This window comes from Ictalurus furcatus, chromosome 12 (genome assembly GCF_023375685.1).
Source record: "Ictalurus furcatus strain D&B chromosome 12, Billie_1.0, whole genome shotgun sequence".
In the NCBI taxonomy this organism is placed as follows: domain Eukaryota; kingdom Metazoa; phylum Chordata; class Actinopteri; order Siluriformes; family Ictaluridae; genus Ictalurus; species Ictalurus furcatus.
The window spans coordinates 5,893,666-5,920,438 of NC_071266.1; the positions used below are offsets into that span (position 1 = coordinate 5,893,666).

Genomic DNA, 26,773 nt, shown 5'->3' on the forward strand with positions numbered 1-26,773 from the left:
TTAAATGCACATCATAAATCCAATCTCTCTCCATCTATCTATGTGTGTGTGTGTGTGTGTGTATGTATATAAATAAATAAAGTCATCCCCCATCCCTGCCAACACCCCAACCTCCACATGAAGTGAATGAAGGTGTAAAAGGTCTGCCAGTGTTTTCAGGATACAGTAGTGCCCCTTTGTGTAGTCCCACAGGACAGCTCATATTCAGAGCTGTGTCACTGGGGGGTTTGGAGTCGAGAGCCGTGGTTTCCGAGGGAACGTCACAGCTTTCCTCATCCGCGTTGGGAGGACAGAAGCCATTGTGCTGGTCTGAGTCAGGGCTCTGAGTGAGAGACTTCATGAAGAGCAGACTGTCTGCCTCCAGATCCATGTGCTCCAATTCTGTGTCTGGAACACTGGAGTGAGAGAGAGAGAGAGAGAGAGAGAGAGAGAGAGAGAGAAAAAGATCGGATCAGCTTCCACTACATGTGCATCAGGCCCATACCACTGAACAGAAACCTCGGGACAGACCCAGGACCCGCGGGAGAGATTATATCTCACAGGAAAAGCGGAATGAAAATGAACGAATGAGTGAATAATTAACCAGACGTGCAAGTATGTTCGTTACTGCAGTTCAAAACACATCCGGTAGGCAGCAGCGACGTTTTAACAGCATTAACCCACGATACCGCGAGTGAACTGATGAGATGAACTCGAATGATGTATGAAATTACAGAGTTGTTTTTGAGTCTAAAGAAATAAAACGCAAATTCCCGTGTACAATGTAGCAACATATGAAGCGTGGTTAAAATAAACAAACAAACAAATAAATAACCCCCCCAAGCAGCTGTACAACAGTGACAGAAATAAAACAAAAGGTATGATTTAAAAATAAAGTCTCGTACGTGTTAACCTTGCACCTGTCCCGCAACATTTGTGTGCTGCTTTGTACCTTTGTGCTTTCCGTTCAGCTTTCTTAAGGTATTAATAATAAAAATAATAATGTGTCCGATTTGGTGTAAAAATATTGATTCTGATTAGGTATGTCAGACCATGTTGACAATATTAAAAACAGGAAAGAAAGAACATAGTGGAGTAGGCCGTCCACTGAAAGTCAGGGGTGAAAAAAAGGCAACCGAGAGGCTGAGGGTAACGCTCAACATGATGCTACTACAACCATGCTTCACAACACTGGTATATAAAGAATCTGACTAGCTTCTGTTTTTAAGGCGACTGCAGATCACCTCATACGCAGTTACGGATTATACAAATGACTTGGATGGTGGGGGAAAAAAACCGTGGATAGTGACTCACCTAAGGATCGTTTTGAGACAGGCACAGGTAACAGCTTCAGGAATATCAGGGAAGAGCTGCAGGCAGAACTGGCAAAGGCAGAAGTCGCTTTTCTCTAAAGCCAGCATCAGCAGGTCAGGACACACGCTACACAAAAACAAAAGACGTGGTCCATGCTGTGATGAGCAGAACTTGCCACATCCAACAATATTTAAAAGAACAAAGTAACCATGAATTAAAAGTGTCTGGGGAAAGGGGGGGGGGGGGAGGGTCCTTCTCTGCCGCTCATTCTCACCTGTGGCACAGGTAGTGTGTGTCGACCAGCTGCATTAGGGCAGCGTGTGGGTAGAACCCTGGTTCTGCTTGACACCGCGCCACAAGTTCACACGCCAGTCTCCCGGCCACGAGATGCAACACTTCCTGCTCCGCTCCACTGAGAAACTCCTGCATCCGTCTCTCCACCTCCTGCACGCTGCACACCTATAACACGGACACGGACGTGTTACTGGCCCACACGCGGCCAGGCGAGCAGGACAAGAGCTCAAGTATACGCTCGATATGGATGCAGTCCAATGCAGCACTAGGCTTAAGGCCAAATCTGAAAACTGGTGTATTATTTATGCCTTGAATACAGTAAGTACCATGGATTTATCTTTCAGAAACTTTCATTAGTTACTGTATCAGATGAACATGATCGATTACCTTGATGTCCTCCACAAGCTGCTCGACTGTCAGGCATGACTGGTTCTTTGAGCTTGCCTTCTACAGAGGAAGTAGAGAATCAGAAATGAATTCATCACAGGAATAGACCAATTCACCCCCACCTGGCAACTCTGCCCAATCACACGCCTCCTCTGATACACATGAAGCCGACCAATCACAAACTGCTGCACAGCAGAGCTGCAAAACACACTATAGGCGCTCTTTTACATACATGAGCGTAGAGGCCGACCGATTGACCGGTTCTGCCAATTAATCAGCACCGATAAATGATTGCAGGAACTGTCAGGTATCGGCAAAAAAACTATCCACACTGATAGTTTTTCTCGGTTGCGGAGCGGCTGAGAATGGTCCGCTGTCGTTATACAGTACGAGAGCGGCCTCTAGAGACTAAATAAAACTGTCACCGACAAATTTTTGTTGTGTTATTTGAAGTGGTTATTTTTTAAATTAGTTTTGGAGATGTTTATTATTATATATTTATTTGGAATGTTACCTGTTGGTTCAGTCTGGATATATATCTTTAATTTACTTTAATAATTTATTAATAGTTAATATACATTTTCATATTAAATTTTATTTTTAAAAACTACAATAAATTTTCATGGTACGGTCAGTACTGTTTATTTTGTAAACTATAATATATAATAAAACAAAAAATAATATATTTACTTTGAGTGTTCTGTTTTCATTCAGTATCACTTTGAATCGGTGACGACGTGATTGACAGAGAGACAGACACAGAGAGAGAGAGAGAGAGAGAGAGAGAGAGAGAGAGAGAGAGAGAGACAGACAGTGAGAGAGAGAGAGAGACAGAGTATGCCACCCCTCCCACTCTAGAAAGCACTTGCGCTCGAAGTTATTTCCAGGTGCGTTGTCATTTTCAAGTCACATGTGAAAATGAGAACCTGGAAACACTGCTGCCTCATCTAGGTGGACTTCAGATGCGTTGCCTTTCACATATCGAATACACTGCAGTTGGAACATGTTCCGAGAGATCGGATATTTAGCGCTGGTCACTTATGAGCTAATAACAACCCGATTAGATAAGGTTTTCTTCATCACCAAAACTGCAAAAGTCCAAGAAGGATTTCTACACTATGTCTTACAGTCCTCCGCGTGGACAATGTCCGGCTCCTCCCCTGTGTGTGTGTCTGCATCGCACTCCCATGAAGCAGATCATTCCAGGACGGCACGAGCGCTGGACCCTTGCTCTCTAAATTAAAGAAAACAAATAGGAGCTTATTATTTCTAGCTAAGGCGCTAGAAGCGTTTTATTTGCATAATGGACAATCTGGCTCAGTCGCTAAGTACATCACGAGCAGAACACTAATAATAATAATAATAATAATGTGTCCTCTTCAGCTTCATGTAGCTGTTGTGGTGCAAACTAACAGCAGGAGATGTAATTCAGAATTGAAAATATTCTAACCTTCTCTGCTACATTCTGAAAGAGTCAGAGTAGACATCAGAACAGCGATGTTGGTGCAATAAGTCTGAGTTAGTACTAAAGTGCAGTACCGTTAGCGCTGGTCTGTTTGAGCTTCCCCACGGCGGTGGCCAGAGATGACTTCTGACACTCGAAGGGAATCACAGAGAGCGTTTTCCCGTGACACACAAACAGCTTGTTGGAGTAACACCACATCTGCACAGACAAGACAGGAAACACACATCAGCCACCAGAGAACACCTCGGATTTAAGATCTTCAGTGCACCTGATTATTCTACACACCAGCCTGAGAGTAAAGGGTTTGTGCGTCGCAGTACATAAATAAATAAAATAATAAACCTGTGAGGTCAATGACACTTTCATATAATGCCCATTAAAAAAAAACAAAAAAACAAACAACTATAACTATTCAAAAAGGAATCAACATTTAATAAAACGTCAAATCAGCCGCTTCCTGGTTTCAGTTTGTACAAATCCAAATAAATAGGGAAAAAATGTTATAAAAATATATCACGATACACACATTTCCAAAACACAAACTGAGACAATTTACTATGGTGATACTGATATTATATCACCATGTTGACCAGTGTATAAACAGAACAGTCTCAACAGAGCTTTATAGTTCACAGTATACACTGTGCGTGTGTGTGTGTGCGCGTGTGTGCGCAGTACAGGTGTGTCTGACCTGGCCATATATCCTGCCTGGAAGCTCTCGGGCAGCCTGCAGAGTCTGAAAGTGTGTGTTCCACAGACACAGGAAATCTACAAGAACCAACCAGATCAAAATGACAACAATGATCTAGAACACAGTCAAAGTACACGTACTAGATTAAGCGATTCTCTGAAAAACATTGCGTTAAAAAAAATAACTACATTTTGAGTGTGTGTGAGAGAGAGTGAGAGTCTGGTACCTTTCCCAGGTCCAGCTGATGGATGCGGTACTCCCACGACAGCCATGTGAGCCTGGTCGAGAGGCAGGAGCGAGGCACAGCTCAGCTCTCCGTCCCCAGCGGGCAGCTGTAAGAGCAGAGAGCGCGGCAGGGCCTGAATTTCTTCAGCTGGTGTAGAAACTGCAGGTCGAGCCACTAGAATGCTCTCGTACACGCCGCCGCTACGCACTGAGGAAAGGAGGATCAGTCAGTACTAGTACAGATGAAGAGCTGAAGTATTTCTGCATTACTATTTGAATGTGCGGTACTTCCAGTGACTCACAAGTCTATGGAAACTTTATAAAAACAAACAAACAAAAAAAAACCCCTATCTAAATCAATAGCCTGAAAAAACAAAACAAAAAACACGACATTTACAGTATACTTCACTTTTTTTTTTTTTTTATATTGTGCCAACTTTCCAAATGAACACAACTACCAGACCCTCTTCACTCTTCCTACAACATTATGTTATTCCCTACGCAGTAAGCGTACAAGTGAACAGGAAGCCAGTTTGAATTCAGACAGACTGTTAGGTGAACAGTGGTGTGGGTTTGAATGCACATGCTACAAAAATAATAATAATAATAATAAAAAAATAAATAAAGCTAAATTCCAGTGACAAGAAAATGTTACTGTGCGAAATTAATCAAAACACCACACTGAATATTTCTAAAAAAAAAAAAAAAAGTTATGATTTTCCTTCTCTCGATTATCTTGTACGAACACAGTGTAGCATTACTGCTAACGTTCACACCGTCTAATAAATAAGTATATTCCAAATGCAGCCCTAGCCCTTTACGTAATAGGGGTGTAACGATCAAATAACCGACATCCCTAGTGCGTAAACGTCGATGCATGCGTATTTTAAGATGGATATTTGCTTAGGACACTCGAATTCCAGCCGCGTCCCAGACGTATACCAAATATAACCCAGCGCCATGAACGATCAAGAAACGATCTGAAGTTAGAAACAATTCATGAATATGGACAAAGGATGTTACTGAAGCACTGAAGAGTTCATTTTTTTCGTAATTTAATCCAAAAAGTGGAACTTTCATATTTTCTAGATTCATTAGACAAAGTGAAATATTTCAAGCCTTTTTTTTGTTTAAATCTTGATTACGGTTTACAACTCAGGGAAATTAAAAAAAAATCCAGTATCTCAAAATAGTCGGATAAAGAATTTATAATACAGAAATGTCGACCTTCTGAAAAGTATGTTCATTTATTCACTCGATACTTGGTCTGGACTTTAATCCTTTTGGATTACTGCATCGATGCGGCGTGGCATGGAGGCGATCAGCCTGAGGCACTGCTGAGGTGTTCTGGAAGCCCAGGTTGCTTTGATAGCGGACTTCGGCTCGTCTGTATTGTCGGGTCTGGTGTCTCTCAGAGATTCTCTATGGGGTTCGGGTCAGGCGAGTCGGCTGGCCAATCAAGCACGGTAACACCACGGTCAGTAAACCAGTTACTAGAAGTTTTGGCACTGTGGGCAGGTGCCGAGTCCTGCTGGAAAAGGAAATCAGCGTCTCCATAAAGCTCGTCAGCAGATGGAAGCATGAAGTGCTCTAAAATCTCCTGGTAAAATTTACTTCCATCTTCCCTGTGATTGTGGTTGTGTACCAAACCAGACGGAGAGATTAAAGGCTCAGGAAACCTCTGCAGGTGTTTTGAGTTAATTATCTGATTAGAGATCTTCTCAGCTCGGCATTTCTGTATTATAAATTCTTTATTCGAATATTGTCAGATACTGGATTTTTGATTTCCATGAGCTGTAAGCCGTAATCATCAATGTTTAAGAAAAAAAAAAGGCTTGAAATATTGAAATACTTCACGTGTAATATATCCAGAATATATGAAAGTTCCGCTTTTTTAATTCAATTACGGAAAAAACCCCCGAACTTTTCCACGATAAACCCGTATGTGAAATTCTACACAAAAATCCTACCATGGTGTAGGAAAGATTTCTGTTTCAGCTTTGTTTTGTTGAACGTGAAAATGTCAAAGCTTTATATTTCAAAAGTCATAGTTTACGTTCATCACGGTTGAAATGTAACATTTCATAATAGCTCCTTTACGACACTGGCCACTCCATACATATACATTAAATAAACGTCTCCCAACAAAAAACTTCACCGCGTCGAGGATTATACATTTCTTTCTTTGTCAATTAACACGTTTGTCTAAATCTGTTTATTATTATTATTAGGCTCAGACTATGTGAAGCGTCCATTGTACACGAGTTGGTACTCCAGAAAAAAACAATAATGTCTTAAAACAAGCGCATTAATATAAATCTATAGTTCATGTTAGAGCAGGAACTACTGTCCGAGTAACAAATTACACGCTGGCAGTGAAACGGAACAGAAATGAGACGGAAGGAGGACAGAGTACACCTAACAATAAGCGAGGACGTGACGATGAACGAAAGAAGACGGACGGAAACTTACACAGATACAGCAGGTGTATGTTTCCGTCTCTGAAGGTTGCAGTGTAACTGAGGGGAGCTGACACTCCGGGGTCCGTCTCCAACCGGTGCTTCGATAGAGTGTTCGGACTGAACCTTTGGACATACAGGAAGTGTTCTCCTTTCTGAAACACACACACACACACACACGCACGCACACACAAAACTCTGCTCTGTTTATATCCTAGGGAAGTCCAGTCAATCAATATGTTTACACGGACAATAATCCGATATTAACCCGATTAAGACAATACTCTGATTAAGAAACTAGCACGTAAACAGCGATTATTGATGACCGACTAAAGTCATACTCGAAGTAAACACAAATGGAATTAAGACGTGTGGCGTATTCCTATTGTAGTCGCATTATTGACGTGCATTACAGACATGTACACATCTTAATCACACTATTAACGTCGTGTGGGAGTTTTCACCGCATTTTGCGACAGGACACGACCACACACGGCAGCGCTCAACCATTTGACGGCAAACAAGAGCGCACGGCCGCGTCCCAAACCGCGTACTTACCTCCTATATATGTAGGCGACATACATGTATCTCAGCTACTATATAGATGGTAAGTACGTGGTTTGGGACGCAGCCCACGGCTTCAAGCAGTCGTCTATCCGCAAGTATAGCCTGACAAATAATCTACTACGCTTGAAGCTTTCGTAAAATTAAAAATAAAAACACCCAAAACTGTATACGGTACCATAACGAAGACGAACTGTACGTTGATGCGTGAAATTCTGGAGGGGACGTCGGACGGCGTGGCGCGGGGACGTAATGACATGCGCCGTTAATCGATCTCGGTTCTATCACAGGAAAGGAATATTCTAAAAGCGACTCATGTGAACACCTTAATCACAATATTGTCTTATTCAGAATAAGGTCAATAATTAGATTAATGCTGTCCATGTAAACATAGTCATTGTTATCCAAGGCACACATTAAAGAGCGCTAACAGAAGAGCTAGTTAGCAGTACATGACTCATCTTGGGGTAAGTGGGGAAAGTAATACTTAATCTGTGATCTGATGAATATAGTTGAGTGAGTGTGTGTGTGTTGTACCTGTTCTGTACTGAAAAGAAGGATGAGCCGCTGCTCCACCCGCACCGCTGTACTCCACCTGCACACAAATCAAACAGCAGGTTTCACATGCGCTGCAATAAAAACAAACAAAACTCCACACTGGTTGCGATTACATCGTGTGTCTTTATCGCTCGGCGCTTCTGATGTCACTCGTGAAGAAAAGCATTTACAGTTTCGTTACGCAAGAGCTAACGGTCAGGAAAGTATCCCGTTTACACCGCATCTACTTCCTAGTGTTTACACGTGCACAAACGGGTTCCTTCCTCATGAAGCAACGATATGAAAATATCAAAAACACACTTTCATCAAAACGACACAGTTGTGCCCAAAAGTTTGCACACCCCTCGCTAAATCTTAATACTGTTAACAAAATAAGAGCGATCATAAAAATCCCATGCTGTTTATTTAGTGCTGTCCTGAATAAACTATTTCACACAGCAGATGTTTACATACAGTCCACAAGACAAGATAATAGCTGAATTTATAAAAAATTATATTTTTTTTCCGAGATTTTCACCAAGTTTAACCAGGCACACCGTGTCTTGTCTCACCTGATGACCTCCTCCTGTGACAGCACCTGTTCTACGGGCTGCTGAGGAGCGCTGAGGAGCGCGTCGAGGAGTCGAACAGCACCACGCTGAAACAGCACGACCGGCGTCTGCCCTGGGGCTGAGTGCACTCTGTATATCTCAGCTGATACCTGACACACACACACGGCTTGTTTAGAACAGGCAAAAGAATAACGAGCAAATGTTCATAAACTCAAGCAAGCCACCGAACCCATCCTTATTATTACACTCTAGATACGGTTCAATATCTGACATTAGAGCGGGAAACACACTTACTGTTGCTTTGAAGGCTTTGTCGAGACCGACGTCTTCATCTTTCCAAACTCTGATGACCTAAACGAGACACAAAGAGACGAAAAAAAAAAAAAAGACACAGACTGTTAAGGGAACAACTGTTTATAGCTGCGATGATGTAAATGTTAACACAAACTCACCTGTCTCATGGATAATCCACAACATAAAAAGTTAACTACATTAACAATAACAGAATGATGTTCCGTTCATTATTCATTAAAAAAAAAAAACAAAAACAAAAAAACGCACTGGGACGCGCAGTTATGGGGAAACGATCAGCGTCGTGGTGTGGTAGCTCCTCACACCAACTCCTCACCGCTTCGCTTCCAAGAACATCCCACTCAAACCAGGTTTTATTCCCTACGTGTTCCGTTAGCCCCTCTACACTTACCTTCTCGTCTATAACGACCACGTATTCGTTCGTCTGTGCGTTATAGACAGCAGGACAGGACACACGCTGACCCTGTTTCACTGCCCAGCTGCCCAGCGGCTTCTGATCGGAAACCTGTAAACAGTCAGCACAGAGCGGGATTAATGCTGGTTCAAGTGCTCCATGACACAGTCCTGTTAGTACTGAATAACAGAAGCAGCACTGAAATCACTGAAGAAACGCAACAACAACAAATAAAAAACATGACATTATCCATGACGAACTAGAGCTGTTAAAGCCGGCCGGACAGCAGTTATTACTCGTCACGCTGTACGAGATGGAAACAATATATAATAAACTCGTGGCTGAATTCTATCGCTTTACGATAACCTGTTCAACAGGTCAGATTACACAACCTACGGAGAAGAAAATGACTACGTGATTAATCAGCGTGCGGCCAGAAAACGGATCTTGCTCGAGTTATAGTAAAGGTTCGTTGCCATGGCGAAGCTTTCCGTTTATGTAACGTGTAAGAAAGGAGTCTCCGGTGTCGGCGCTTTGTAAACAGTCAGAACGTTTTCCACTATAAGCCGCTTTTCCAGCAAAACTATTAATCCCAGGAACATTTTTCAAGGGACCGTTTGGTTCCTCCAGACCTCTGTCGTCTGCGTTTCCATCGCGGTCCAAAGTACCGTGAAGATTAGACAAATTAGTCCGGTGACAAAACGACCAAGGGCCTGTCGCGGTGTAGCTCGCTTAAACCACTTGATATTTTGAAGTTAATTTTTTTTTCACTGCAGGTTGCCGTTTCCAGTTCCCGCTGCATTTCGTCCTCTGCATAAATACTTCATGCCTGAACCTCGTCGTCGGTCTATAGGTCGTATTTTTTAAAGAAACTTCATTGTGTTGATTCGAATAGCAATAAACCATAGGCGCCCCACCCATATTGGAGGAGACCAAGTATAATGATTACCTATTCTATATAAAATCTATCTATATATAACCTAATCTATAATCTGTTTTTGATTCACAGATAGATTTTTTTTGCTTTTGTACTTTTTCTAAATTACTTTTCGTAAATTTTATAAAACTATAAACAGACAGGTGTGGAACACGAATGATCGAAAATGTTTCTGAACACTATAACTACTTTGAACAAGAGAACTAGGCTGTAATAACCTGGACCATCTTACATGTAAAACCTGTTGCATTACATTCGCCTTGCGTTCTAAAAACATTCGCATATGAATGATGTAAACAGGGACAAAGGGCGCGTCTCGTTATCCAGGACATCGTTCAACCTCCAGCTCTCAGCCCCTCACTGAACAGAGCAGACGCAGAGAGAGCCGTGCTTGCAGGACAGTACTGGTGATATTTGGAAAGTTTCTACGGTCTGTCCAAAAAGTTGCTAGATGCTTTAATTTTTGGCTAAAAAAAAGTCGCTACGGGGGTCCGAAAAGTCGCTAAATTGGCAGCACTGGTCTGCACTGACAGCTACATAAAAGTCAGGCTAAGCTCTGCCTCTCCGCAGCAAAAAGAAAATACAGAGAGTGAGGGAACATGGGGGGGGGGGGGGGTTTCATCCATGCACATTCTATTTGAAAAGCAATAAAATACACCGAGTACACAAATGATGCCCTGTCTGTGGTTTTTTCTTGAAAACAATCTGCACCCCCCTTCAGATCTCCTCCCCCGGTTGAGAACCACTCCCATAAACAATGTTTACCATACGCACCACAGCAGACTTTTAAAAATGGTGGTTGAAATAAAATGCAGCTTGCACTCAACCAATCAGCATGTTCAGCGCCCAAGCCCGACCCCACAAACGTTCCTGGCTTTTGAAAAAGTACCACCTTCCAAGTAGGGGACTTTGCGAGGACTAAATATTTTACCGGAAACTTAATTTAGACCCCGGTCCCTGCGGTGGAAACACACTCAATTCCTCCAAAAGTCCCTAGTTCCTGGGGAAAGTTCCTGCGGTGGAAAAGAAGCATATGATATAAAGTCTTCATGGACAGGGCTCTGCCGGTTTCTCAGTTTCTCGTCTGATTATCTTCAAGAGAGAGGACAAACACACAAGCCGATGTTTACAGCTGCTGTAAAATAAGAGAGAACAGGAACTAACTTGCTTCGCAGACATCCGTACATGGGTAACTGGAAATGGATTAAAAAAAAGTCACATTGTGTCATTCATTAATTTAAAAAGAGGCAAACTGCTGTGGTGTGTGTGTGTGTGAGAGAGAGAGACCAAGCACGCACGCGCACACACACATCACTGTAAGGTAATTGCTGGAACCGCGTCACACCACTCTGTCGGTGATTATTTTCCTATAACCACGAGACTCAGTGTTTTACTCCATACCTATAGTGATCTGAAGATCTGTCTGTATGGTGTAGTTGGAATCCTGGTAGTGTTACAGTGTGTATGGAACTCATACTAATGCTTATCTGGGATTCAGCCAAACGACGTAGAACTTAGCTTGTTTGCTAAACTAAGCTAGCTAACTAGTCGAACTAACGTTAAACCTACGAAGAGCTATTAAAACTAACTTTACTCTGTGAAAGACGTGTCCTTCACCCTTCATAATGAGTTTATGTAAAGAGTAAACAGCTTTAACACGAGGCTTTCTGCGGTCGGGGTGGTGTTTACACGCCGAGTGAGCTAGCTAGCTAGCTAGCAAACAGCGCGTGCCGGGTCTGTGTTCCACGCTGCCACGTGTGTGTTTCCGCGGTGTGTTTATTACCTTGTACACGGTGACGGAGCGCGCGCAGTCGGTAACGATCACACGGTCCTCGTCTCCGTCCGGCTCGATCCCCTGGATCCCCGAGTCTGAAGAATTCTGCGCTGCCGCGAGCCCGCATAGCGTGTACGCCTCATACAGCGCCGCCATGTTTCTGACCGACACTTAGAAAACATCGCGAGATTACACAACGAGATGACACGAGCCAATCCGCGACGGCGTTGTGAGCCGAGAGTGTGCAGGGCGATAATCACACTGCCACCTAATGTCTTGGAGGATATGTTGAAACGATGCACGGGTTTACAGAGCATTTTCCTATTTGTGGATTTTTTTTGTCTAGGAAAAAAAAAACATATGTATATAAAAAATATATCATCTTTGTAGAAGGATTGCTCAGTTATTAATATAAATACTTATGCACTGAATTGCTTATCCAATTTGCTTATATTTACTAGATGAATGGTTTTTTCCTCACCAAAAACAAATCATCAAAGCTTCTATAAATCACACCAAAACATGATGTAAAATGGATTTCGGTCTTATGAGACCAAAGGTAGAACTTTTTGGGCATAATTCTAAAAAGATATGTTTGATCACCCAAATAAAACCATCCGCACGGTGAAGCATGGAGGCGGTAGCATCATGGGCTGTGGCTGCCTCTCTTCAGCTGGGACTGGTGATCTTATTCAAGATACAATACTAGGAATCGTGGATAGGTGCAAATACCGGTCTCTTTCTCTGTTAGACAGCTGAAGATGAGGAATAATTTCACCTTCCAACATAAGCCAAAGCGCACACCCAAGTCAACAAAAGGAATAAACGTCAGATGATCGTGGTTTTGGAGTGGCCGAGTCAGAGCAGTTTGGAATAAAATGATCAAATCGTATTGTGCCATGTTGGTAGAATCTTACCCCAAAAAGACTGCGTGGTGTATTAAAAGAAAAAAGGTGCTTGAAAGAAGTACCACATGACATCACATGAAAAGGTGGAAAAAAAATCCGACACGATTTATCTGTGTAATTGTATTATTATTTTTTTACAATCACAAAAACCTGCCATTTTAACAGGAGTGTGTAGAATTTAAAAAAATAATAATCTCTGTAAATTGCATCCACAAAGAATTCACTTCGCTTTTTGTTTCCGTGATGAAGTTGTGTATAGCAGATGTAAGGAATCTGATCCTCTATGCAGTGGAAGAGACCTGCGTCTTGCCGGATAATATCGACATTTGGTTTAAGTTCCTCAGCTATCCGAGCTGTAGTACTCTGCCCTTAGCTGATCATTTTACCAGTAAACTCCCCCAAATGAATAAACGTAATAAAGTGAAATATGCTGTTCGTTGATTAAAATAATCAACAGATTTATTGATTTGTAAGAAACATTCATGCAGGAAAATCACATCACCCCGCCATTCTCCACACTGACACGAGCAACACAAGCTACATCATAGCAAGTCGGTTTTTATTTGCTACAAGATTTCGGAAAACAATAATTACAACGAATCAGAACAAAATATACAGGAACCTAAAGAGGCCAAAAAGGACGGCACTTGGTCGTGGATGAGGACTTGATTAGGGAGGAGGCTGCCTCGGTATTAGGCAGCATGACATCACCAGAAATTCACGGATAAAATGAAAGGAAAAAGCTTGGTCCTTTAATTTAGGCCTGAACGACAAAGCAAGACTTTAGGAATGAAAAGGAAAAAAAAACTAATACTTTTAGAACTCTAACTTTTAAAAGATAAAACGCTAAAGCTGGACAATATCCAGAACTGAAAATTTCTAACGTTATGGCTTCAGATTTAATGCAAATGTCTGAACAGAAAGTTCAGGGTATTTTTTTTTTTGTTGTTTTTAAACACACTGTTGTAATTTGGACAAATAATTGCTTCCCAAAATATTTAACACCCAGTATAGTCATGGACATCTTCAAAAATATCACTTCAGCACCCTGCTTTTTGTTTTGACAGACAGAGGCTGCAGAGCGGAACTGAATGTGAATCTGTGTACTTCAGGAAAGCAGCGTTTATTCGAACTTCTTGTTTTGGACGGATTTACAGGAACGCGTGTCGAGTTTCAGCCGACGCCCTCAGAGGAGTTTCAGATGACCCATCTCTGAAATTAGAGTCAACATCTTGTATTGTTTTACTATGATTAATCGACATGTGCTACACATCTGAGGGTCCCATTTCCTTTTTTTTTTTTTTTTTCCTTTTTAAAAACAAACATTAAATGTCTGCTTAAAGCAGCTACATCATTGACTCTGTAGTTTGAGTGCACTTCGATCACTGATCACGCAACGTTTTTTTTTTTTTTTTTTAAATCAAAAGGCAAATCCCCTCATTCTGATATAAAACGTTGCTCAGTGACACAGGTAAACATTTTTTTGTAAATATTGTGAAATCTTAAACCAAATTTTAATTTAAAAAAAATCAGAATTATAAACATTATATGGAAATCCATATGCACCTCATAATTTTGGGGCAACGTGAACACCTGGGTAATGTGATAGTTAAGACTTCAGGTATTGTGACTCCTCTAATCATCAAGTAATTTCATTACAATTAGATGTAAACTTTCATTAAGTACTAATGCCTTTAACTGTTAGAGATCTATAGCAGGGCTGATTCGACTGACGACTAAATCACCTCACTGCTACTGATAGAGAACAGGCCACAGAGGAAGTAAAAGAGCAAACCGCAAAACATCAAGACAAATCAATACTTATCAAAATGTACAAAAATAAAAATCCAAAAAACAAAAACAAAAAAAACCCCCAAAAACAAGTAGTCTACTTTTTTTTTTTATTATTATTAACGTTTTTCTTCTATGTTATGCTACCTCTCTAAGCATGAAATTTTGCAACTTGAAGCAAGGTTCATTTCATCTGGCTCATTTTTGTTGACCATCCAGGCATTCGCGCAGAGCAGCGTTCGCAGTTACAACTATTCAAGCAAGAAAAGTTCAACATAATGTTCCATTGACAAGCAAACAAAAATATCTATATTCCAAATGGTTCACTTCATGTCCACATGGCAAATCTTAAAAAAAAAAAAAAAAAAAAGTCAAACTGTACAAAATAATATTTACAAACCTACTTCAAGCAGAAGCACAATGTTGGGTTTGGATAGAAACCGTTTCCTGGCGTCGTGGTGCAAAAGTACATCGTGCTCTGCTGAGGTTTAACTACATATTTAAAACAGATGCAAATACACAGGAAAACGTTCTTAAAGCGCCAACTGGAAACTGCTGCAAAGCCGAGAATAGCAGAACGGACACGTGCTGATCGAAAACGTGTGCGCGGTGACTATTACGATGTTATCACGAGCTCGTCTAGTCTGCTCGACAGAATTATTGGATTCCTTTACTGCCTTTTGAATCTTAGACTTTATGACCTCGATACTTTCTGGCACAACTGCTGCCTACTAAAGCCCGTGCAACGAGCATAGTGATGATTTCACCACGGGTCGTTCTGGTAAACACGCAGTTAAAGCCGTGGCAACAATCTCAGCAAGAACTTTGAGAGAAAACGGGCCAGGCGTTCGCTCATTCAGTTTGCTGCGGCAAAACTACCATGCACCATTAATCTATTAACATCGGGGATTTATTAATATTGTGCTAAGGATGTGTTGGAGTGCAAAATTCTTTTTAAAATCACTGTATCCATGCAGAGAACTCAAACCAGCAACGTCCTGCATCATATAAACATCACTCGTCCTCGTTTTATTTAAACTGCTGTTAATGTTATTCATTAGGCTTCCCACTAGAACTATAATACATAACCACTGGTATATTAAAAAAAACAAACAAAAAAAACACAGCACAATATTGCTATGAACACATTAAAATATAATTCTATGTAGCAACACAGCTAGGCAGCATTTATGACAAAGTCTGCGATTTAGAAGGCAGTAGAAGGGAAGGTGTCCTCTCTGGTTTCTTATTTTGGACAGTAGGTAAAGAAAAGTCCCTTCTCTTTTAATAGTCATGACTCGAGCCATTTAACAATTTCTTACCTACAACAAGATCGTGCCCCTAAAACGGTCCTGAAAAGATGACGAGAAAACACAAAGGTGCAGACAGTGATTTTGAGATCAGACCACGTGGTTAAAAAAAAAAAAGTAATAAAAAAAAAAAAAGATCTTATTAATTCTGGTTAACGTGAATAAAATCATTTAGAGGTGAAACTGGTATCTGAGGCACTACTCGCATCAGACTGGTGAGTAGATTCGCCCCCTAGCTCCACGTCAGTTGGTTTGTTTCCCCATAGTTTACAATCATAGTGCATTCAGAAGTTCGAATGTTTGGTTTTAGATTGTGATTTTAGGAAGAACACGACAAGCAGGACTGATTGTTTTGACAAATTTACACATTAAAATCGAATTAGTTTGAATTTACTTTTCAAAAAACAGTTCGCTTCAAAATCACCGACTGTACCTTTAACCCTTTAAGGGAAGACAAAACTGTACATCTTTAGGGCTCATCATTTGACCTTAATGACCACTGGCATACTTGCAAGGGTACAATAAATGTTCTTGTGGCTTGGTGAACTAAAACGTACATACAGCAGGGTTGCCAGCGTCACATTAATTACGCCAAACTGGGCAAGCTTTGGAATGAGATTGCGGATGGTGGATTTTATGAGGTTTAAAAGCTATCGGGGCCACCAAGATCTTGATTTAAAGCATATAACATCCAGGTGGATGCTACACACTAGTGGTGGTCGAGGAGATTTCCTCCGCCCTCATACTATGTGAAGCGCTTTGAGTGTCTAGAAAATGTAACAGTAACTTACTAAAATCGGAATTAAATCGAATCAATTTTTGCAAACGTAGGCTACGGTAAAAGAGGACATGCATGCAGTGTACATATAATGGACATTATAGATATGCTGCAAATCAGAAATATGTGCACACTATGGTTCTCATGCAAAGACCTAGAAAAAAGAAGAAAAGGGTGTCACCCTCACCAATGTCCAAAACAGTTTCAGGTTTTTAAGACAACCCTGCTGTATGAGAACTTTTTGTTGACGACGGTGTACTTACCAACTGTGGTCATTTCAATACAAACACTGATAATATCGTAAACCGTGATAAGTTACAATTACCATGATGTAAAAATTTTATATCGGCACATGCCTAATACAAAAATTTAATGTGTGAAAATTTACCTCTGTAGCCTATTACAACCCCCCCCGCCCCCCCCAAACATTTAAACTGAAGCTTCAAAACTAAAGACTATTCCCTAGATCAGATAGTTTAGGACGGTATTAGAGATTAGCAGCATAGTCAAGTATTTTCTTCTTGTGTCAAAATCGGCTCTGGGTGCAAGCTGTAAAATATAATTCAAGGTGCTTCACACTTCCTCCCAGTCAGTAAAGAAATTGAGATAAACAAAAAGGAAAAAAAAAAGACAATATTTTCAAGAATGTTTAAACATGGTAAAGACATCTGTATCTGTAATAGAGATCTATAGATTGTATTTACACGTACATGCAGAGGCACTGTTGGAGCTGCTGTTTCGTTCGGAGCATGCTCAGTGCACGTTCGTCTATATAACAACATTGAACTGAACACAATCAGCAGTCCCTGCCTCTTAAATGCATATACACAGGACTTTACAGAGCCTGCGAACAGTCCATGCAGCTTTTAATAAACCCCGTCTACAATTTAAGGGGAAGCAGCAGCTAGTTCAGAAAGCGGTTTTTTTAAAAAAAAATAAAAATAAATAAATTTATGAGTACAGCCAGGAACAACCATGTCCTTGGGTCACATTTTTGTTTCTCCTGACTTTCATTGCCTCTAACCAAGAACGTGCAGAAACTCGGCACAGAAATGGATCAAAATAATAATAATAAAAAAACCACAACACGGTATTGTTTTCTGAAGGTATTTCCATGTTCACTGGTATTACGCTAAAAGCTGGAGGCAAAACCATCAGGTATCCAAGGACACCAGGAACGGTTAGACATATTGACTTCATTCATACGTGCTAACGTTCTGCAACACCGATACGCTCGCTTCAACAACATTATGTCCTACATTAACTAACATTTTTTGTATTGATTATAACATTACGCCCTGCTAGATTTTCTACCCCATGCTCTATGAGCGTCCGTTACCCCTCTCGTGGTTGATGGTCAGATTGTCATACAAGCTGCTTCCATACTTTTTGGACTAAAACCTCAGGTTATTTTGTTGCACTGGCTGCAGAGAACTTCTATTAAGTAGATCTACGACATCCATTAAGACAAATCTGGCTTGTAAGGACAAACCCTGGAATCCTGGATGGCTGTGTTATTGGAATATCTGAGAGGATGTTGTATATTTCCTGCCGTGGCTTTGGAAAGGCTGGCACCAATGAAGACCTGAGAAGCATTTTGATTAGGAGGATTTGCATGCGTGTGAATATGGATAAAATGGAAGTGAGTAGTGTGTAAAAAGAAGGGAAAAAAAAAAAAAAAAAAAAAAAACAGGAAAAAAAACCAAAACAATAGTGGAGTCTAAATGTCAGATTATACTGAAAATCTGGGATTTTTTCTTCTTTTAAAACTAAAAAAAACCCTACATTTTAGAAGTTTGAAAAAAAAAAAAAAAAAAAAAAAAAAAAAGTTGCTGAACTTGTAATGAAAAAAATGCATCTTTGAGTTGTTTATCTTCCACGATGTTGTGAGATGCCATTGTTTAACGATGCAGTTTGTCATTTTAAATTTTCTATCCCTATAAATCACTGAATAATTAAAAAAACAAAAACAAACACACCTTACAATATTGACATAAAATAGATCTTACTTTTTTTTTTTAGGTTTCCGTTGACATTTCTCCCCCCTGCGGGGCCCCTACCCGGGCTCTGTTATAATGTCTGACATTTTTAACAGATGGGTGGAGCCAGGAGGAAGAAAAAGGAAGAAATGTCAATCTTCACATTATAGATGGAAAATAACTCCAAAAACTACAAACTTAAAGATGACACTTCGTGTTAATTCATGATCCTAATCAGGGATACCTGCTTTGTGGTTGCTAAGGCAGCCATATTTAAGCCACAACGGGTAGTCAACTAATCATATTAAATTATTTCATGAGGATATGATGGGAGAAATAAAGGTTTTTTTTTTTTATAACAAGCCTTCATAAGTAGCCGTTAGGATCCTTTTTTTTTTTTTTTTTTTTTTTTTTTTTTAAAACACCAAAAAAAAAAAAATCACAATAACTGAATGCAAATTATTTAATATTTCTGATGTTTCCAAATATGAGAAAATATAAAGTGTTGAGTCAGAGGCTAGCTTGAAGAGAGGAAGCCCATTTACAGACTGGAGTCTTGTAGAAATTTGCAACTTGAAGGAACAAGTGGAAGGAACCAAGTAAGTGAATTGTATTTACAAAATCCTGATCGAAGGAAGAAGTCACAAGGAGGCGTGGCACAGACCCGATCACTCCGTCTGGTCGGACGCAGGGCCGGGAGAGGCGCGGTTAGGGGTTGCATCAGGCACCGACGGGCCGGGCTCAGGCACTGACGGGCCGGGCTCAGGCACAGACGGGCCGGGCTCAGGCAGAGTGAGCGTTTCAGGGGCGGATTTCTTGCGAGAGCGCTCTTTGGGGACGGAGAGGAACTCTGGGGCGTCGGTGTAGACCGGGGTGGATGGAGCACTGGCCGGGTTGCTGGGAGCTAGAGATGAGAGCGGCGCCTCACCAACGGAAACGGACGAAGGGAACATGCCGGTCTTCTGGTTGGTGGCCTCCTGGGTCCTACGCTCAAACTCTCTCACCTCATCCATGGTCATGTCTTTAAAAAAAGAAAAAGAAATATTCAAATACAGATAGGAGTATGCTTTTTATGGAATGTATAGATTTCATGGAATAAATCTATACATTATATTTTCATTGAAACTTGATCATTGAACTTCTATGGTGGCGTTTTTCTTGATGTTGCATTATTTTCACCACTGATGATCCAATTTTCACATTACAACTACAACAGTAACAATAACCAAACAAAAAAAGGCAATTAAAAAGCAAAAGCATTTAAACCTAAAAGCACTTCATAAAAGTTTAGGGTCCTAATAACATCTAAAAATGACAGCAGTTACATTAAACAAAGGAAATGATGTCAGAATGCATACAGGATTATGGATGTTGGATTATGGAGCTGGATGTTCAAGAAAGTGGGAGGGTCTGGGATTTTATTTCAGGGGAATCCGTGTACTCTGTGTATACAAAAAGTGAATAAGGGCTGTGAAAGGTGGATCTCGCTAAGGAAGAAGATATTTCAAAAGAAATCCACACGTACGCTGACTTTGTCAAGGATCCCTAAGCCATCCAGAGATGGAGATGAATTGGAGGAATGCTCTTGCTCCTCATGGCAAACTTTAATGTTGGTTTTCTCATGCATTTGCTTCTCATACTCCCGAACGTCCTCCAAAGCCATATCTGCAAAGGCAGGGGGAGGGTGGGGGCAAAAACCACGGACATCTTCAGTTAGGAAAACTGAGGGCAGGTCATGGTGGTGTCATAGGGTTAGGTTTCGGGGTCAAAGGTCGAACCAGAAGCATGAGCGAGGAGGATTTTTGGTGCTTGTTAGTCAGCAACTCAGGTGAGAGGATGTTAAATCTAGCTTGGGATCAAACCGTGGGATGGGCATCAGTGAGACAACTCTCAAATGACTTGAAAGGAGAGAGGGGAAGAAGAAAAAGGAGAACTGGACGAAGAGATGGCAAACCTGAAGTGGTGCATATTTACCATCCCTTAAGTTCAACTGACGAAGTTTAAAGCAGAGAAAATAAAGGGCAACATTCCCAGGCAAACAAAATTTTATAATAAGTGAAACTTCAAAGACAAATTGAGGCACTTACATGCAAAAGAGATTGAAAGTTAATATTCAAAGGAGGAAAGAGCAACATTACAAGCCATTTCATGTTACAATATGGTGAGAGGGGCAATTCCAATTCAGCATCAGCCTTTTATGTCATTGCACTTACCTCCCATCACATGACCCAACACTGAAACAAGCCGCTATTTATACTCAGATGTTTAACTGTGACAAGGTTTTAAGGCCATATGCATGATTAGTATAATGCTGCCCTGCTTGAAACGTACCGATCCACTCATCCACCCAAGCAAAGGCCTGTCTATGGCCCAGCAACAGCACGTCCCGCACCACCTATAGGATAAGGAAAGGAGAACAGAGAGGAAAAAAAAAAATAATAAGGTAATCAATTTAAGATTACCTTATTTCCCCTATATATAAAAAACATACTACAGCACAGTACAAAAGTTTTGAATGAATGCTCTTGAAAATAAAAATCCCCTTGTTGCTAATACATGAATGAAATTATTTTTGATGAGATGCTCCAAGCTTGAAATCACTGAAGCCAATGTTATATTAAAATGAATATTCAGATTGCCTTTATTTAGAAAGCCATAATTAAATAATAAAAAAAGGGGAATACATAGAAGTTTGTGGTACAATTCATCATTTAATAACTACAGACATATTTTAGTGCCTGGTTTAAATGACCTTGATCTACATTTGAAAATTGTATTTATTTACATTTAAAAAATGTAAAAACTCAATTCAATTGATAAAATATGAAATTCAATTTCAGCCTGATCAATAGCAATGTACGTTTTTAATAAAACATTTGATGGGAAGAAAGAAAAGGGGGGGGGGGGGGTTGTAGCACGAAAGGGTCTTGTACCTTGTGTACGTACTGCTCCACGCGTGTCTGGAGGCCCCACACCTCGAACTTTACGGTGACGAGCTTGTAGGAGCACATGATGGGATTCTGTGTGTCCCGCCAGCCTTCCTGCAGCATGCCGCGAGAGGTCTTCTCCGATCTAAAATGGCGCAGATCCTGCACATGGACACGTTTTTACCGACTATTAGCTCTACTACTGGTTCTTAGAGTGCATGTGCATGACGGATTAATCTGTAGAACGGGATATTACAACAGCCTCCTTCCTAGCTTTAATAATATTCCGGCTTATAAACAGGCTTCTGGCATTTTGGAGGAGGTGGAGCCGAGCATTAAATAAACTGTGACTACATGACTGCTATATTTTTGTTTCTTCCTAGATCTAGATGTCCAGAACTGCTCACATCTCCATAGCTCTCTCCAGCGATTAAACACTTCATTATGTTATGTGGCATCCTCAAAGCTTATAATTGCTCACCTCCGACTCCTTGTAGTAGCGCTCTGGAATCTCATCGTAAGCAATATCTACGAAACACACTTCTCGCTCCTGCTCCTTCAGTTCATTTTCAAAGATCTGTGCACACACAATCGATACACAAAGGAAAGAGTGAAGATGGGGAATCTCAAAGAATAAGAGAACAAACACAGTATATAGTACATTGGTGTATTAAAGTAACTGGGGCACCTAGACAGTAACTAAGAAACATTTATCACTGTAATTACAGTAAAATGCCCCGGGCTATATCTGATTAAACCATTCCATTTAGTCCAAATCAGAAATCTCAACTTTTAAATTTTGACCTTGATGAAGACATTGAGCACCTCAATACTAAGTACTGAAATTACAGCATGCTCGAAAAAAAAAAATCCTGGGAAATGTATAACAAATCTGACAAAAACAAGTGTTGAAGCAGATCACCCAGATATAGCATACACAAATTTGGATTGTTATGAATTTTAACCTCTAACAATAGCAAGGCACAATGCATTTTAAGAACTGGTACATCCTTAAAATGGTGTAATGCATCCATCCATTTCCTGTACCGCTTTTCCTACACAGGGTCGCGGGAGCCTGGAGCCTATCCCAGGCGACTCGGGGCACAAGGCGGGAGTCACCCTAGACGCAGTGCCAACCCATCGGAGGGTGCAGTCAAACATACTCACACGCTACAGACAATTTGGAAACGTCGATCAGTCTACAACATGTATTTGGACTGGGGGAGGAAACCCCCAAAGCACGGGGAGAACACGCGATCTCCATGCACACCGGGCGGAGGTGAGACTCGAACCCCTAACCCTGCAGGTGCGAGGCAAATGTGCCAACCACTAAGCCACTGTGCCTAAATAGTGTAATCAATATTATTTTGCACATTTATTGCAGGCTCTTGTTAATTTTGTTGTGGTTTATCAGCATTTAACTGCACTAATAAAAACAGCCTAAATAAAAGAGCAAGGTCTTGAATGAGTTATTGATTCAATAAGGAAGAGGCGGCTAGTCGACCGCTTATGTCTGAAGAAGCTCCAGGAAACAACTGTGGTGTACTTCAGTAAGAGTACTGGATGTAGTACACAAGGCTCTAGGGGAACAGCATGTTTTGGAACAATAGTCCTATGGCCTCACCGATCCAGGGTTCCCGGTTCGATCCTCACTTTGTGACCGATATGATGGAGATTTGATCTCGATTATCAACTAACCCAAGAATAATGGATAATAATGATGTGCAATGTGTCATGGTGTCTTCAGTGGCTGGATAATTAGCACCAGTATTGAAAACCTGCAGTCATGTACTGTTTTGAGTAATGTGACACCGCAATACCCCCCCAGTACTGGTATTCCATGCAACTCCATGGCTCATTAATTTAGCAGCATTTCCAGTAGAGGGAGATGTGGGTTCGACGTTCATCGACATTATACTGTACAAGGAATATAAAAACAAAATATGTCTTGGTATGAATTCATATACAACTACCATCCAGAGTAACAAGAAGGACTCTGAGATGCTGAAACCATGTCAGTGTGTTCACACACCAAGTAATTTCACAGTGCTCTGGGGGAGGACAGGCAACACACAGCTAGAGGCAGAGAGAGAGCGAGAGAGAGCGAGAGAGAGCGAGAGAGAGCGAGAGAGAGAGCGAGAGAGAGCGAGAGGGGCAGAGAGAGAGCGAGAGAGAGAGAGAGAGAGAGAGAGAGCGAGAGCGAGAGCGAGAGAGAGCGAGAGGGGCAGAGAGAGAGAGAGAGAGAGAGAGAGAGAGAGAGAGAGAGAGAGAGAAAGAAAGAGAGAGATCGACAGGTTTGCACTGCCTAGAACACTCACAATAGCTCCCTTAATCTTTTGTACTCTTTGAATGCGAGAAAATCACCGGGTATAAGTCCCCCGCAAATGTGACGCTCACACCCACCGAGCTAAACAGCGAGGAGTCTTATAATCCCAGAAACACCAACTATGCAAAGCTAGACTGAGATACTGGGAAGTCGTCTCTTTTTTAAATCATGCACCAATACATCAGTGTCGGTGCCTGGACAGGAAAGGCTTCTGGATGAATTCCGCTACACTGTCCAGAGTTGTATTAATTAAACAAATTTAACTACAGCTGAAATTCTCTCGGGCAGCTTAGCAGTTATGATCTTTGTGCTATCTTCTCTTCATATGCAGATGAATGTAAATATTACTATACACTGTATATATTATTAATACTACCAAATTCTGATTACCATGTGTGTGGAGTTTCACATGGTCTCAGGGTATCCCTGCAGGTTTCCTTTACATTCTGTGGTTTCCTTCCATCTCCCAAAAACATGCTGGTATGTGTGGAATGTGTGTATATAATAGGATCGTACGTGTATGTACGCATCATGCCTTATGATCATCCAGGGTAGATTCTTGCCTTGCACCCAGTGTTCTAAGGCAGGACTGCTGCCTCAATTGTAAGTCAGGCTGAATAAAGCCATTTGCTAAATGAAAAAAAAATATATATAAATGTATACAGCATCATGCCCTTTAAAAAAAAAAAAAAAGAAAAAGAAAAAGGCGGGGGCGGGGATAAGAAAAACAAAACAGGTGATTGTAAAAGGTCTGAGTGAAAGGGAGATGCTGTGGGCTGAGGGATCTCAGCTGTGTGCGTTTCTGAATCTCTCTGCTGCTGCCCCGACTGTCCTCGAGTCCAGTACGGTACGCCCCGATCAATACCGGAGCTATTACAACAGACTCACAATCCCTCTCTCCATCTCTCTTTCTTTGTTTCTCTTTTTGCCTCTCTTTCTTTCTCCGTCTGTGATATGGTGTGTGGGGCAAGAGAACTATGGATTGACTATTATAATTCCAACACAGTTTAAGTGAGTGTGTGTGTGTGTGTGTGTGTGTGTGTGTGTGTGTGTGTGTGAGAGAGAAAGGGGGAGATATAAAGCAGGGTGGAGGACGTGAGACAGAAGCGATCAGGTTGCAGTAGAGGACAAATGCAACACTCATACAGAAAGGAAAAAGAACCTGAGGGGACAGTATGGGTAATGTCTCGATTTCTTCCTTCCTTCTTAATATACAAAGGGAGAAATAATGAGATGAGAAAAACGAAGGTTAAGAATACAGCTATAATCGGAAATTTTAATCTGTCCACCATGTCAATTTGGCTCAGTTTTGGAAGATTTACTGTTTTTCTAACTTCAGCTTACAGACACTGTCATTTGTCTTTGATAAAATTATTTACTCTCTTTGTCGAGTGCGCTCTGAGGGGAATCACTCACCGAGACCTTGACAGATGACCTGAAGAATCTGTTAAACTGTATGCTAGCAAAATGCTTGCTCAATCCAGAAATCAATTTTGTGAGAGAATGTGGGCTAACGCACACCGTGAGTGAGTGAGGGAGAGAAAGAGAACCCATTAACACTGTTTGAAATGAAAGGAAAAAAACAAAAAACAAAAGACAGGAGGCGGCTTCTGAAAGGTCTGTTGCCAAGAAGATTGACAGACACATAGCTCTTAGTGTTCATGTACTCACATTGTCATTGCATCCTTTGTTGTCTTCATACTTGGTTTCTATGTGGATGGAGAACTTTGGCAAAAATGAACACTGAAAAAGAAAGAAGAGAGAGTTAGTTATGCTGACACCAGTTGTTGCTTTTAATTCGCTGTAGACGAGATTACCCTGCACCGACACCACGTCTACATTGTTCCTACAAGTCCCATGCAACTAGCTGACCCATGTGAGCGTACTCTGAGGCTAGACGCATCACCTTACTGCATCGTATAGAGTGTGCATAGAGTCGAGAAAATCTCGATGTGGATTCCTCTCGTCATCCTGCCGCCCCCCGTCGCCAAAGTCACAGCACGCCGCTAGAGGAAACGAATGGACGCCTGTTGCTTGTTGAAGCGATCACGCTGTATAATAAGCTTATTAGTTAGGAACTGCAGATGAACTTTCTGGAGATGTGTGCACTGAAAATTGCAGTCTGACATTAACATTCCTGAACAGGAAATGCTTGTGATTTAGGCTGTATTAATCATGTGCATGCGATTTGTACAACCTCCCCTACAAGACCATTAAAGCTATTATTAACAACACAGGAACAAGGCGGCAGATTTCCATGGTAACCCCTTTACGGCAAAGAAAGTTGCTGAAAATGACACCTTAGGAAGCGTGGGCGAAAAAAAGGGGGGGAGGAGAGAGAGAGAGAGAGGAAATGACTGAAGTAATAGATGACCGTGAAAAAGAATTGAAAGTGGGGACTGACTCTTCTCTTTGGTGAGTCACTGTCTCTTCCTGTTCAGCCCTCAGGCTCCGCCCCAGCCACCCTACCACGCTATACAGAAATAACAGGTGACGCACTTTGAAGAGCTTTCCTCCAACTTTAAGAGACAAACGGAGACATTTAACACGATACAAGCCCATTTAGCAGAATCACAGGATGTCAGTGGGAGAAATGGCTCCAAAACACCACATGAACACCGTAGTTAAATATGAATCGGTCCTCGAAATATCACCATGATGGCTTTGTAATAATAGCATGTACACTCACCTGCCACTTTAATAGGAACACTGGTACCCTTGGGTGTTACTGCAAATATCCAAACAGCCAATCATATAGCAGTAAAAAAAACCTTGCAGATATAAAAGTCAAGAGCTTCAGATAATGTTCACATCAAACATCAGAATGGGAAAAAGTTTAAGTGGTATGGT

The 26,773-nt window shown here is 41.2% G+C and overlaps 2 protein-coding genes across 2 annotated transcripts in view; both read right to left on the bottom strand.

The window, feature by feature from the left end:
* nol11 (nucleolar protein 11) overlaps positions 1–12,096 on the bottom strand; it is a 15,430-nt gene extending 3,334 nt beyond the window's left edge. Inside the window, exons 1-14 of the mRNA XM_053638551.1 lie at positions 11,914–12,096; positions 9,191–9,304; positions 8,782–8,838; positions 8,488–8,636; positions 7,916–7,973; positions 6,828–6,969; positions 4,357–4,563; positions 4,131–4,207; positions 3,514–3,637; positions 3,102–3,208; positions 1,975–2,034; positions 1,568–1,752; positions 1,294–1,419; positions 165–395 (exon numbers count right to left, since the gene is read on the bottom strand). Of these exons, the coding sequence (XP_053494526.1) occupies positions 165–395; positions 1,294–1,419; positions 1,568–1,752; positions 1,975–2,034; positions 3,102–3,208; positions 3,514–3,637; positions 4,131–4,207; positions 4,357–4,563; positions 6,828–6,969; positions 7,916–7,973; positions 8,488–8,636; positions 8,782–8,838; positions 9,191–9,304; positions 11,914–12,060 (1,784 nt within the window). The 5' untranslated portion in view covers positions 12,061–12,096. The remainder of the gene's footprint in view (positions 1–164; positions 396–1,293; positions 1,420–1,567; positions 1,753–1,974; positions 2,035–3,101; positions 3,209–3,513; positions 3,638–4,130; positions 4,208–4,356; positions 4,564–6,827; positions 6,970–7,915; positions 7,974–8,487; positions 8,637–8,781; positions 8,839–9,190; positions 9,305–11,913) is intronic.
* Positions 12,097–19,119: 7,023 nt separating this feature from the next.
* Positions 19,120–26,773, bottom strand: part of LOC128615896 (cytoplasmic phosphatidylinositol transfer protein 1-like) — a 65,818-nt gene continuing 58,164 nt past the window's right edge. The window contains exons 6-10 of the mRNA XM_053638284.1: positions 25,595–25,666; positions 22,079–22,174; positions 21,604–21,759; positions 21,002–21,065; positions 19,120–19,691 (exon numbers count right to left, since the gene is read on the bottom strand). Of these exons, the coding sequence (XP_053494259.1) occupies positions 19,339–19,691; positions 21,002–21,065; positions 21,604–21,759; positions 22,079–22,174; positions 25,595–25,666 (741 nt within the window). The 3' untranslated portion in view covers positions 19,120–19,338. The remainder of the gene's footprint in view (positions 19,692–21,001; positions 21,066–21,603; positions 21,760–22,078; positions 22,175–25,594; positions 25,667–26,773) is intronic.